The 15187-nt window shown below is 38.2% G+C and overlaps 2 protein-coding genes across 2 annotated transcripts; one reads left to right on the top strand and one right to left on the bottom strand.

Annotated features, from left to right (window-relative positions):
* The first annotated feature begins 1918 nt into the window (after window positions 1-1918).
* On the top strand, window positions 1919-4009 carry LOC101309679 (putative pentatricopeptide repeat-containing protein At3g47840-like). The gene has a single exon (XM_004289075.1). The coding sequence runs from the start codon at window positions 1919-1921 to the stop codon at window positions 4007-4009; it is 2091 nt and encodes a 696-aa protein (XP_004289123.1).
* Window positions 4010-4755: 746 nt separating this feature from the next.
* LOC101293716 lies at window positions 4756-6432 on the bottom strand. The gene is made up of 4 exons (XM_004287827.1): window positions 6016-6432; window positions 5701-5926; window positions 5131-5204; window positions 4756-4983 (listed from the first exon to the last, which is right to left on the bottom strand). The coding sequence occupies exons 1-4, from the start codon at window positions 6319-6321 to the stop codon at window positions 4756-4758; spliced, it is 834 nt and encodes a 277-aa protein (XP_004287875.1). The 5' UTR covers window positions 6322-6432.
* Between the last annotated feature and the right edge of the window lie 8755 nt (window positions 6433-15187).

The following is a 15187-nucleotide window of genomic DNA, read 5'->3' as shown; positions in this document are numbered from 1 at the left end:
TCTATTATCCAAAAGCCCAAATTTTAAAACATGAACTGCACAATGAAAAAATTAAGAGAAAAAAAAATACTGAGCAAAACAAAAAAATCTGTATTAAGCAAATACTAAAATCCTCAAAGAATAAACCGTTTATCAGATCTAATAAGAGATGCCTCGCGAACTCACTACCCATAACAATGAACTCAGACACTAAGAAAGCAAAGAATACAGGAGGAAGTGAAAATAAGTTCTACAAAAGGCATCCACCAAAAACAGAAGTAAGGAAAATACGTAAGGAAAATCATTAGAGCACAAAAGCATCAATCAAAAGCTTCAATAGATTAGAGAAAGAAAAAATATAAACATGAATTGGAAACCAATCATTCAGGGAACAAACCTGAAAATAAGTCGATTTGAAGCTTGGGTTGTAAAATCGAGCGATGAAAGCAAGTCGATTAAGAGATTTAATCCAGTTTCGAGAGATATTCTTTCGGTTTGATGGAGAGAGAGATCTAGAGAGTTTGCTCTTTTTTTTATTTTTTATGAAGGATCTAGATAGTTTGCAGTATGAGGAGAGAAAACAGGGAGATAGAGAGATAAAGAGAGAGAGAAGGATCTAGAGATTTTTTTTCCCACGAAGGATCTAGAGTGTGAGAGAGCGAGAGAACAGATTTTTTTTCCCAAAGAAGCATTCGCACTGTTCATGGAAACAGTGCTACGTGAACAGTATCAGTGAACAGTTGACAGAAAATATATATATAGTAAATTAGGGCTGGGCACTTAGTACCGGAATCCCGATCCCGTACCGGTCCCGTCCCGAAAGTTAGCGGGACGGGACGGGATAGGTTTTGAAAATGGCAATCCCATCCCGTCCCGTCCCGTTATAGTAATGTTGAAACGGGACGGGACTATCCCGAAAAATCCCGTCCCGTCCCGTAATATTAGAATACCTTATTTTAATCATTTTATATTTGATTTTTTAGGTTGCATGTTGTTACAATACACTCAACCACACTCAATTTGGTCCAAAACAGTAAAACCTAAACACTAGAAAATTCGATCTCACTCTCAACCAAATGATACGTCTCCACTCCCTCCAGCCTCTCAACCAAATTCGATCCCCAAATGCTTGTGTGATTTTGGATATTTTCAGTTGTTGTTTGAGGGTTAATTTTTAATGTGGGATGTTTAGTACTTTTAAAGTGGGATGTAATTTAGCACCTATGCACTTATGTTCTTGTTGATTTTAGTACTTTTAATTTCATTAATGTTCTTTTTTTTTACTTGTGTGATTCTGGATATTTTTTTTCATTAATTTCATTAATGTTGTTTGAGGGTTAATTTTTCGGGATCCCGATCCCGTCCCGGTCCCGATCGGGATCATGACGTACTGGACAACTTTCTAAAAACGCCGTCCCGTCCTGTTCTTTTATTTTCGGGACGGGACGGGATTCACCAAATCCTGGCCCATCCCGTCCCGTGCCCAGCCCTATAATATATAGTCAAGCCAGCCTGTCAACTCAACAAAGGCAGCTCATCCATGTTTCATGAATCTTGTGGTCATTATAAAACTGTTGTTATAAAAGTAAGTTAGCCCGAAATGAGAGAATCTTTTATGGACGACGTGTAAATATACGATATCAAACGGATGATAAAAATTTATGACTTTATTAAACATGTATGGGTGTCCAAATCTATGAATGACTAAGATTGCACAGTCTATTGGTGCATCGAAGATTTTCCCGCCTAGAAGATTCCTTTACGTAATTTTATAATTTTAAGTAGTCGACACCTCAGCCCGAGTAGGTCCACCAATTCAATATCGGCCTAGCCCAACCTCATTGCCGCCTTGCCCGCTTTGGGCCCAGTTCCCCTACGGGACCACTTCTTTGTAGAAATTAGGAGGCGCCAAATGCTTTCCTTTGTTCAAATACAGAGCATGGTTAGAACGATCAGATCTCAATTTCGAAGACTATTTACAAGCTCACCCTTGGCTCACCCACAATGCAGAAGCCTTGTTCTGGCTCCCGAATCAAAAACAGAGCAGCGAGATCACAAAACCCATCATGCTAATCATGTAGACATCCCCGAACTCAACTCCCAATTGAAGCAGCTCGTCAAAGCTGGTGATCTCAAACACGCCCGGAAGGTGTTCGATGAAATGCCCAAGAGAGATGAGGTCACATGGACCAATATGATCTCAGGATACGTTGGAGTCTCTGATTCCTCTGAAGCATTGGCTCTGTTTTCAAACATGTGGGTGCAGCCGGATATCGGCATGGACCCTTTTCTTCTCAGCGTTGCGCTCAAGGCTTGCGGGCTTGGTGGGAAGTTGACTTACGGGGAAGTTTTACATGGGTACTCGGTGAAATCGGGGGTTGTGAACTCGGTGTTTGTGGGGAGTGCTCTTGTTGATATGTATATGAAGGTTGGTGAGATTGAGAAGGGTTGTGGAGTTTTCGATGAAATGCCGCTGAGAAATGTGGTGTCGTGGACTACTGTTATCACTGGTCTTGTTCGAGCGGGTTATAATGTGGAGGGGTTGGTGTGTTTTGCTGAAATGTGGAGGTGCAGGGTGCAATGTGATGCGTATGCGTTTGCTATCTCATTGAAGGCGTGTGCTGGTTTGGGTGCTTTGAAGTGTGGGAGAGAAGTTCATGCACAATTGATGAAGAAAGGGTTTGATGAGAACTCTTTTGTTGCCAACTCACTTGCTACCATGTATAACAAGTGTGGAAAATTGGACTATGGGGTGCAGTTGTTTGCGAAAATGAGGACGCAGGATGTTGTTTCGTGGACATCAATCATTACATCGTATTGTTGGACGGGTCAAGAGGATTGTGCAATGAAAGCATTTATGCGAATGCAGGAATCTGGTGTGCGTCCTAATGAGTACACTTTTGCAGCTGTTCTCTCTGGATGTGCCAATCTTGCTAGAGTTGAATGGGGTGAACAATTGCATGCCAACGTTTTACGCTTGGGTCTTGCGGATTATCTGTCAGTAGGAAATTCAATTATAACCATGTATGCCAAATGTGGGCGTTTGACTTCAGCTTCTGCCATGTTTCATGAGATGGGCAGAAAAGATATTATTTCATGGACCACTGTCATTGCAGGGTATTCTCAAGCAGGTTATGGGGAAGAAGCTTTCAAGTATTTGTCGTGGATGAGAAGGGAAGGACCAAAACCAAACGAGTATGCTTTTGCTAGTGTCTTAAGTGTTTGTGGAAGCATGGCAATGTTTGAGCAAGGCAAGCAATTGCATGCTCATGTCCTAACGGTTGGTCTAGATTCTGAAGCTATGGTACAAAGTGCCTTGATCAATCTGTACTCGAAATGTGGAAGTATACAAGAGGCTGCAAAAAACTTTGATGTGACAAAAGATGGTGATGTTATTTCATGGACGTCCATGATTAATGGATATGCTCAACATGGGTACTACCAAGAAGCCATTGATCTGTTTGAGAAGATTCCTAAGGTTGGTCTGAAACCGGACTCGGTGACCTTCGTTGGTGTCCTTGCTGCGTGTAGCCATGCTGGATTAGTTGATCTTGGTTTCCACTACTTCAATTCAATGAGCAATGACTTTAAGATTAGTCCTTCAAAAGAACACTACGGCTGCATGATTGATCTCCTTTGTCGAGCTGGACGGTTAAGTGAGGCAGAGCACATGATCAAAAGTATGCCAATTCAACAGGATGATGTTGTCTGGTCTACTCTACTTACAGCATGTAGGCTTCATGGTGATGCTGACTGTGGAAGACGCGCTGCAGAAGAGATTCTTAAATTAAATCCTAACTGTGCAGTGACTCACATAACGCTAGCTAGTATTTATGCTGCCAAAGGAATGTGGAGGGAAGCAGCAGAGGTAAGGAAAATTATGAGATCAAAGGGCGTAATTAAGGAACCAGGATGGTCTGGGATAGAGGCCAAGGATGGGACTTTTGTATTTGTTGCTGGAGATAGGTCAAAACATTACTCGGATGGTATAAAACCTCAAGTTAATCAAAGCATTACTCGGATGGTATAAAACCTCTTATATCTATGAGATTGTCCTCATTCTGCAGATTCAAAAGTTAACAACAAAAGACACCCAATCCCAGATACTCACCACATCTCAACTCCAATGGTTAGCGTAATCACATTTATCACTTGATTGCACTACTGCAATGGCACACAAAGAAACAGCACGAGATGTGTAGAGTTACTTTAAAAAAAAGAAAAAAAGATGTGTACCGAGTTTGCAAACTAACCAGAAAATGACACGAGACAGATTTATTCTAAATTTCGCAGCCTCGAATGTAATGGAAGTCTTAGTCCACTAAAGCTTACTTTTTGTTCCACCAGTCATGGTGTTGGAATCCATGACTGTGTTTCTTACTGAAACAAGCTTTCTTGGTGGACAAGTGCTCGAATGACTTGAGGGTGGAAGAAGGTAGATAAAGAGTTCAAGGCTGGGTTGGTGATTAATCGTGGTTGCTTATGACATGTTGAGCTGAGTAGAAAGACTGAAACTCAATCATCAACAGCCATTTCAAACGTTTTATGTATAGGGGGGTATCAACTGTTTGAGTGATAGTTTCTCATGTCTTAGACTTGATAATCCGTCACCGGATTCAGCATTTTTCACTCGATGTATATGCTTTTATGGTCTGTCCTTGGCTAAGTTTTTAGACCTTTTTCAACTGGATTGAAGCCCGTCTCATTTGTACTGAATCACTGAGAAGCATTAGATATGAGATCCACTGTCAGAAATGAGGTATCAACTTACATAATTCATCGGTCATCCCTAATCCAATAACGAATCACATACAAAAGGAATCCTGCACAAAACACAGCTGCCCCCAAAATAACAACTATTCGAACCCACAAAAAGGAAGTAAATGCTTCATGAACAACAGCATTCCATGACCAGTACCACAAAATGGAGAAAACGGTTCCAATTGCAGCACCCACAACCACTTGGCTCATGGTATGAAGTCGCTGAGAAATTCTTAACCATGACTGCATAGGCAAACAATAAAGGAACATAAGCATCCTATCACCTTTTGAGTGTTGTTTACTCAAGAGCTAAACTAAGCTTGCTTAAAAACACATTGTATGGTGAACTTTGAAGTTAAAACTTGAAAGAAAAAAATATGGAATACTTACAAGATATGCACCAAATGCCAAGGCAAGAGCACTAGTAATCAGGCTAATCTCATTTATCCCTAGCCATTCCACAACTGCAATAGCACAGAGTACATGCATTTTTACATCAGTAAACGGAGACAGAAGATTGATAACTGACACAAAGTATTCAACACTGTCCGTTGTTTGAAATAATGCCATACTACAAACTCTAAAAGATGTAGTCTTCTGACTCTTCTCCAATCAAAACGACATCTCTTGAACCCCATTTAAACTTGATTGATTAAAGCACTGCTCCATTATCCCCAATATCACACAGAATGCAACTGTGATTACAAATTTAGAATCCCATCTAGCTACCTCAGTTTTTGCAGTCACACACCTTTCAAATTCTAATCTAGTCTACTACTAGCTTTTAGGTATATGATAAATAATCCTATGCAAGACATTCCAAACTCATACACACTCCACATTATATCTGACAAAACAGACGTTAAATTTCCAATCCTCAACCTACTAAAGCTCCAAAAACTTAACAGAGAAACATGAGTTGAACTCAACTGTTCAAGAGGAGTGAGTAAGAGAGCTTACTTGAAAAAATTGCAAACATAAAAATGTAGAAGATGGATTGAGAATGCGAAGACGGCATTCCAGGCTCGGATCTCAAAGAAGGAACAGGCCTTTCTTGATTCAATATCTTCTTAAGTACAATACAGAGTATGGAATTCACCACAGACCCCAGTGCAGCCCACATAGCTTCCCCATCATGCCTACATAGTATCACCACAGCAAAAACGCCAGACACAAGCCACTTACTCTGCAGCCACCAACACAACTCATTAGCATCAACCAAACCAAGAAAAAATTGTAACAAACTAATATTGAAATTCATGGTTTATTACCTACCAATCGATTGAGTGTGGATTCAAACCTATTGGATACAAGACCCGAATCCTCAGACCCATGTTGGAGCACCCTAACAGCTTCGTTGCCGTTGTTCCGAAAAGGGAGCAAATTTGTGAGCTCAACGATGCTATTGTTGGAACCCATGACTCTGTTTCTACGTGAAGGAGCTTTCGTGGGGTCTAATCCACCGGAGAAGGCCAGTTTGGATATGGGAAATTTGGGTTTGAATGATTTGAGGGAGCAAAAACGACAGGGGAAGAATTGGAGTTTGGGTTGGAGAATACTAATGGCTGCTGATGATGTCATGTTGGCGGAGAAAAGAGGTTGGAACCCAACAGTCAACCGCCATTGGAGGGCTTTTTAAGAGCAGAGGAGGGAGAGCATCAAGTGTTCCGAGTGATAAGCTCAGAAAAGTCCAAACATGGCATCTGTTTGGTTTTTAACCTATAATTCTCTGTCATTACAAAAAACAAAAAAACAAAAACAAAAAAACCCTTTATTTGATAAGACGATTTTGTTACTTTTGGAGAGAACTGATATTTTTTTTTTTGCTGCTATAGTTTGGCTTAATCGTAAGTCTCGCTCAAGTTGCACTCAGAGCACCACGACTTCAAGCAGCCTTAATTCATGAGGTTTTCAAGATTACAGTCATGTTCAACTAATTAATGACTGATCAAGAGATTTATAGTCAATTAAGATCGAAGATAATTCAAAAATCTTTAATTTTAAAACGGTAACGTTAGTCTTCAATTCTTTTTTTTTTTAAAGACTACACACTAACCGCATAACCCCATTAATCACTAAACGCATAACCAAAAGCACATGATGCCCTCATTTTGCCTCAGACAAGAACAAGGGAAGCATCAAATCAACCCTATTAAAATTGGCCTCAAAACTTCCATAGATTCCAACTCTTGATCGAGAAAGCTTCTTAATTCGTTTATTATTAGTCTTGAATCATATATACTTCATTATTTCATGAAACTAAACAATACAATGTCAGGTCTTCTATACTTCAGCAATTGTAAAATACAGTCAATTACAACATGTTAAACATATAACAATCATACAATTATTACGGCGCGCATTCTATATAGTGGCTTGATCAGCTGCTTACATGAACCAAAATAATAAGAACAGTAACTTGAAAATGACTTGTTTTAAATGTTTGGTAGTTCCTCTGGAGACTTGTTTTCTTTCCTTTTTTTTATGCTTCTTTTCTCAAGTAGTTGTTGTAAACAATTTACAGTCTGAGATAGACTCAACTGGATTTGGATAGCTTCTATTTGTAGAATAGGTTTTGTATATATATCCAAGTCCCTTTGAGCACACTGGGTTGTGATTTATATAAAAGTTGCATAATATGGAAAGCATATTGGTCATCCAAATAATTAACAACTTGAATGAAAACGACTCGTTATATATAAAAGTGGTGCTATTGTTTATGTTACTGGAAGATACACAGGAAAATCCACAAATGCGTACGTACCTCTACATTTCTAGCCCAATTATGATTACTGCTTGAATGAAAGCCCATGATTATAAATCTGTTAGGCGTTTGCGTATGATATGTGGGCAGAAAAGGTGACCAACTCACCACTTAACACAAGATTTTTTATTTTTTGTTAAATCAAGGACGTAAAGTCATTTTGTTGATCAAATCGAATAAATATAAACATAATCCATTGTCGCAGGCTACGTAAAAATTAAATCATGCAAGATAACTTAAAAACATAAGTTATCTTAATGTTGTAGACCATAGGATGTGGCGTATGCATCAATAAACAGCAAATGTTACAATCATTTAACTTATGCAAATACACCTGGTCTCATCCTATGCATAGCAGTATAGGGGGTCTCCCCAGATGAAGAACAATAGGGATGGGCGCGGGTTGGTGCGGCCGGATATTGTTCTTCAAAGTGTCAATCTCACATGGGATCAATCTAGACCTCCGCAACCCTAGAAGGAAAAGAAGAAAAGAGGGTTACCCGCTGCCAATCGTGATTGCCATCACAAATCTCATTGCTACCACCATACCAACACCCTGTCTCATTTTGAAGAAAAAAGGACAGGGCTAGGGCAAAGAGAGAGGAGACGAGACATATTCGAGGTCACATAACACTCAAAAACAAGCTTTAATCAAGCAAAAGAAGCTTAAATTTTCATAAGAAACTCACATTATAATACAAGGTACTCGATCTGTCATTTTGATGCAAAACACTTATTAGCAATTGTCCCTCCTTAAATGTAAGACAATAGAAGGTCTCCAACAGTTACTTGAGAAAATCATTATGTACATAATCAGTATTTATATTAAGTATTTATATTTTATGTGTAGCTAATACATAATAATGATCAGAAATCATTAACTCATTGTTATTAGGGTGGCAATTTGGACTTTGGCGAAACCAACCAACCATGTACCAACCGCACCAAACAAGTTGGTAACCGATATAATTGGTAACCGAGTTTTCGGTACAGTACTACCGTACCAAGTTTGAGGAGTCGGTTGGTACGTGGTACAAGTTTTACCTAAAATACGGTATACCGTGTACCAACCGATTTATATATAATAAAAAAATACAACTATTTGTGAAGATGAATCTCCATCATTGATCTAAGTCATCTAACCCTAATCCTAGACTCATTCACTTCACTTCAATTCAATCTCTCTCTGTCTCTCACCTCTCTCGCCTCTCTCGCTTAAACACTCATCTAGCTCAAACCTCACCTCGCCTCTCTCGCCGTCGACTCGGCAGCGCCAAGGTCAGCTTCAATAACTGAGCAACACCTCGACTTCGTAGCACCTCGACTCGGCAGCGCCAAGCCTCGATCTCCGTATGTATCAACTTCCTAATTTGTGTTATCTATGTGCTATCTATGTGTACGATTATTTGCAGTTAAACGCAAATCTATGTGTGCTATCTATGTGCTGAATCAGATGTTTAAGTAGTGTAAAATTAGTAGTAACTCCGACTAAATTACTTGCTATATAGCCTCTGCCTCTTCGTTTTGCTGTCTTTTATGCTCTGTTAATAGGTTTTATGATATGTGTTATGTACCTGTTTGATTCGGGAACTAGCTACTTTGTACAATTTGTGCTATATCTATAATGTGTATAATCAATGTGTTGAGCTAACTATAATTTGTGTTCTATAGTTTGTACAATTTGTGCTTCTGTGTTCTATGCTCTGAATAGTTGTTGTGTTGTTGTGTTGTTATATAATCATAATTCCTGTGTCTTTAAAGACTGAATAGTTGTGTTGTTGTGTTTTTATTTTGTTGTTATCTTATGTCTTTAAAGACTGAATAGTTGTTGTGTTGTTGTGTTTTTATTTTGTTGTTGTGTTTGCAGAGAATGCTTTTGTCCAAGGCTTTGAGGCAGCAAGAAACACACCCAAGTAACACCTCTGTCCAGACTGGTGTTTAGCAGTCTAGCACTCTCCTGGCCTCGCAGCATCACTCTTCCCTGCAAATTTTGTCCAGTTTCTGCTAACTTTGGACGTTGTTGCATTTGAAGTTTTGATCTTGTTTGTTTATGCATTTAAAATTATATGATGTGTGTTTGATAATTGATAGAGAAAACCCAAAAAAAAAAGGATTCAAATGAGCTGGGCCTTTTAGTTTGTTGGGCCTCAATCTAAACTTGGTAGAGGCCCACTACCAACCGTATCAACCGAGTACCAACCGTACCAACTAAGTTGGTATACTAACTTTGACGGTTGATATTGGTACAAGATTTTGCCTACCAATCTTAAGTTGGTTGGTACATAGTATTGATAAATAGAGTCGGTATACCTATCAATGTCAGCCATAATTGTTATGCTCCTTTTAATTGCATTTGCGTTATTCTTCTTTTAAATCTAAAAGAAACAAAAGGTTAACGTTTGCGTGGAGCTTTTTTTTTTTGGGTCAACTTTGTGTGGAGCTTACTAAGACCACATAAACCACCCACCACAGCCAATAGAAAATCCAGTTTTTAAGAGTAAACTCGAAGGACTAGTACTATCTCCAAGACTCTAGAACAAGCTTTACATATATTCTCTTAGTCTTTACAGGCAGGATAGTCCTCCACAAAGCCTCTCACTTTGAATCAAAATCTCTAATCAAAATTAATCACAATGTTGCAGACTGTGAGAACAATCCAACTTTAGCTGACTGCATCCAGATTCTGGAGAAGCAAAATTTCCACCGCTAAAGCTCCTTTTCTCTGTTTTGTTTACTCCAATATATCCAATTTCTTTTGGGTTGATAATGTAAACATATTGAACTACTAGCTCACTGATAATTGAAATAGTATGCCTCCAAGGACAAAAGAAATCTAGCTATCTCCAATCCAATAATGAAAGAAATTTTTAAAACCCAAGTAGCAGAAATGATGCATGGACAAATGAAGCCCATAGATTGCAAATATATTCTGTTTGAACTTAGGTAGTGGAGACTGGAGACATATATATACCTCTCTCTTTTTCCCCTATAGCTTGAATTATCATGAACCTATTAGCCATAAATATTTGGTCCGACATGAATTGTGAAGCACATGCTTATTTTATTGATGTACTTCTATGGGGTGAAATGTCTATATTATGTTTTCAGTAACTAATATTTATCTAATTTTATTGTAATTTAGAGCGGGGAAACATAATTTCTTCTTTGTAAAGTTAGATTTTTAGTTATCATGCACATGTCTCTTGAAGACATCTTATTATTCATTACAAAAGCTTTGCCAAATTCAAGATTGGATTACGTACATACTAAACGTTGTTCAACAAGTAGTTCACTTCATGGTAGTTCGATCAAAGTCTCACTAAAGATATTGTTTAACCTTCTTTTATTCTGACTGCAATTACAATTGATCTAGCTTCCTCAAGAGAAATAGCTCGATCAAGTTTTTTTTTCCAAGAATGTCCGAAATTTTCATTCAAAAATGGGAATGCAAACTAAAGTCGGAATATTTGAGGGATTCAAATGACATGGTAATTAGCATTGGGTAGATTATATATATGATTCAAGGGATGATTCAAACCCTAGCTGGCTTCCTACGAATTTACTACCTAAATTTTGACCTGACAGTGTTATTTAGTCTTGTCAGTAATAAATATCGAAAGAGGGAAAAGAAGACAGTCAAAAACCCAGAAAGAGTCAAAAGCAAAGTAAAACATATAACGTGAGATTCACCCCCACAAGCTTTCAACATTATCGATCGGATTGGAGTAGTGAGGGGTTCCACCCGCCACGTGTGGGAAGCAGATACGAAAACCCGAACGGTGTTGGATTCGCAGTACTTCGCAGAAAGAGACGGTGGAGCTGAGGCGTTCCATCAGGACTCTGCCAAAAGCTGCATGAGGGTCTTTCTTCTTCTTCCTCCTCCTCTCATGGCTTTTGCTTTCTCTTTCTATCTGCAGCAAAAACAGAACCACGCCCAGAAACAGAACCTGCAATCAAGTACAAAGAGAAAGGGGAAAAAAGAAAAAGCGAAAGAAGTCACCAGTCACACAGACTCACAGGAACCCTGTTCCTCAAGTTATTTCACTTATTCATATCTTACTAGCTTAAGTACTTAGTACGGTATAAATGTTACTACTGTAGGAAGCAAGTTTCACTTATTATTTGGAAGTGACTAGAGAGTGTATTATTGGGGTTGTGTTTGAATTATCGAAAGGAAGAAAAGAAGGAACTGAAACCCTAGTCAATTGCATGCCCAGTACGTGCTTCTGAGCTAGCTATGGCTGAGCTAGGTAGCTCACTGTTCTTGAATGTATAATTGCCTTAAGGACACTATCTGGTCCCTGCTGTGCTTCTATATTATTGGCAAACCAATTTCCCACATCGATTTCAATTCATCATTGAAGATTACACGACTTGTCAATCAATTTCACGCTCGTTTTTGTTCTCTTTTTGACCAATAAATTTTTGGTGGGAAATGGTTGATACTTGTGTATGTGACATAATATCATCGAGTTAGGATTTTTCTAAGGTATGAGCATTATTCAGTTGAGCCTACACTATATAGCTTTTGAGGAGTTCTTATCAAAATGAGAACTCTCTTTACTAATTTGATAAAACCTTTATTTGAAAGTGTATGTGTATACCTACTTTATCGTAGGAGGCTTCATGTTTGTTTTTCTTCAGATCTCTGCTTCGCTCTCATTATCAATTCATCAAAGCCTCCGAAACTTAGTTGCACACTCACTACTCAATGTCTTTGTTGAGAGATATGAGGAAAACGGTAAGAATTACAATTCCTTTTCTTGATAATCATTTTGATGACACAAACTATAGAAAATTATATATTAGGTAGAAACACTATAGTAAACACGCATAGTCAAAAAAATGTGACGTCCTAATTTTGGGTTGAACAAGTTGTCGATTCAGTTTTTGATAGGTTTAAAACGGTTTTACTACAAGGAAGAACTAGAACATTCACCAAATTCATCAAGTAAAAGACGCTAACCGAATAGTAAGAGATGCTGCAAGGAAAAAGATCCCATATCTCATATGACTATAGAACTAATATATCGACATGAATTGTTTTGGAAAGTAACTTTTTTACCTAGCTAATTCTATATCGACTAGGAATAAATCCGAGCACACTGCACACTCACTCAACTATAGATTAGGTCGAAGAACTGCTTCAAAAAGATTGAAAGAAAAACGTCTCACAACTATACGTTGTACCGCATAATGTTTTGGAGTTGCTCTGAGTAGTGTGAGCTTGTGATGAGTTGTCATTTGCATCAATTGTTGACTCCCACCTTGACTGGTCATCATTGATAGTAGGAATTGAGAACTTGTCCTGGGAATTCAGTAATTTCGGTCGCGTGCACTTTCTTCCTTTCTCTGCACTCTGCACTCTGCACTGAGTTTCCTGACAACTTAATTTCCAAAAACCATTTAAGCAAAAGTAGAGCATCAGTCCAATTTATGTTTTATAGACTACACTTGCTGCATGGCCTTCAAGTAAAATTCTGGCATTGTGGTACGTATTGATTTTCTGATAATAGTTTTGTCTCCAACCCCCTAGCTACATAAATGCATTTCGAATTCTATAGAGTTTTTAGAGGGATTGGTTCAGAAGCAATAGTTAGTTAAGAAAAATTACATGCTTAATTAACACCAAAATTTACAGTCATAAATCATAATCAAACACACAAAATCATCGGTAAAAGCATCTCCAACAGTTTTCCCATTTTTTTGAAATTTTCAATTTTAGAGAATATAGAGCTATTTTTAGGTCCAACAGCTTCCCCATCCTATTCCCCAAAATGGGCAAGAAGAAGAAAAAGAAGCCTTCATTCCCCAGCAGCAAAGTCTTCTTTCCCCAAAATTAAATTCTTCACGTGCTCCAACGAATTTAAGACAACAATAAAATATTTTATTTGGTAGTTTATTGTTACAATGAAATATTTAATATTTTTTTGTTATAATTAATGATGATATATTATATTTTATTGTTATATTAAATGCTGCAATCTCCAAAATGGAGAAGCTGCTGGATTTTGATCATAATTTTTTTTGGAGATTTTAGCTTTTGCTTTCCCATTTTAGAGAAATTTTGGGGAAGCTGTTAGAGATACTCTAACACACACAAAATCAAATACATCTCATCCAAAGGTACTAGTTCAAGTTTTCATAATCCTAATAACTTCCAAACTTCTAAAAGTTATAAGAAAGTTCAAAACGTCCAAAAGTTATCCGAAAAATTCCACAAACTCAACATGTCACATAAATCCTTGAAAAGCGTTACTAAAGCACGTCGGCCATATTACGTTTTAACATTTTACATAGTATATATATGACTTCTTGTGTATGCACATAATATATATCATTGGTATGGGACGCTGATTATTGTAGAAACTGGTAGAAATAATTGGGAGCAGAAAGATAGGAAGAAGTGGAATCTAGCTAGCCACAGCTAAATGTTAATGTTTGGACCAAGTCTGTGGGAGGCTAATGCATAGAGAAGACTAAGTAACCAATGAAACCATGGAAGATTGGATTCAGGAGCTGCTGAATTGGTAAACCAAAAACCACATGAGCTGGGGGAATAGGTAATGCAAGCTAGTAAAAGTATACGTGTATAATGGAAACCAACGGCCACAGGACTTGCACGAGCAGAAGAAGAAGACTGATTCGACCGAATCGAACCACACCTCACGTGAAAATGCTTCACCACCTTATCATCGTCTCAGAAAATTTCAGGCCCCCACCCCACACTGCCTAAACCAAACCCGGCCAACCCGCTCAACATTTCAGGCCCCCCACTCCTTCGAATTTAAACAAACCCCGGCCAAACCCCTAGTGTATATATCTCTCTCTCTCTCTCACACACACACAAACCCACCGGTAGGTTTTGCAGAATAAACAAAGAAAAAAACATTAACAATACGTTTCCCATAATTGGTTTTTTTTGTTTTCTGGGTCTGAGAAACCTGGAACTGTGTACTTGTGACTGGCCAATGTCCCATGTCTTTCTCAGCTTCAGTTGTATTTAGGCGTACGTTCTTGTTATTACTAATCCGTGCGCCTATAATTAGTTCCCCTATGTGTGTACCACATTACTGGAGGGTTGGGTTTTAGGAGTTCTAATTCGGAAAATGTAGTAATCAAAAACCCTCCCTGAAAGTGAATTTCACCCTGTATAATTATATACCATGGCTAATTTTTGGATTCAAATTAAATGTGAAACGATATAACACTTCAAAGTTCAAACTTACATTCCTCATTTTATGTTAATTACTTGTCTATGTGTAGAGAATTCTGGCCTGACTTCAGGGTTGAACTCAAATAATCTTCGATCTTTTCGAAACTGAAACTAATAGAGAACTAATAACCAAAATGGAATCAAATAGTTTTCCAAAAAAAAAATCGAATCAAGTCGGCACCATATTAGTCGTGGATTCGAGAAACCCTCGTCTGCTTGCAGTTTGAAAACCCTAAACCCTTCAGCAAAGGTAAGGGTTAATTGACCAACTAGCTAGGTTAAAATTTTCTTACCAAACAAGCTAATTATAAGGAGGGTCCCACTTATATCCTCCTAAACCTCCTACTAATCCATAATTTAGTGAAGCAAAAGCCAAAAAGATTGTGGAGCAGAGTCTATAAAAGGGAGAAAAGAATGGGCCGCACAGAGAAAAAACTTCACTCCAAGGAATAGCTAGCCTTCCACCA

The sequence above is a fragment of the Fragaria vesca genome, linkage group LG1 (genome assembly GCF_000184155.1).
Source record: "Fragaria vesca subsp. vesca linkage group LG1, FraVesHawaii_1.0, whole genome shotgun sequence".
NCBI lineage: Eukaryota > Viridiplantae > Streptophyta > Magnoliopsida > Rosales > Rosaceae > Fragaria > Fragaria vesca.
The sequence above is the reverse complement of the archived record's forward strand: the minus strand, read 5'-3'. Positions and strand labels throughout refer to the sequence as shown.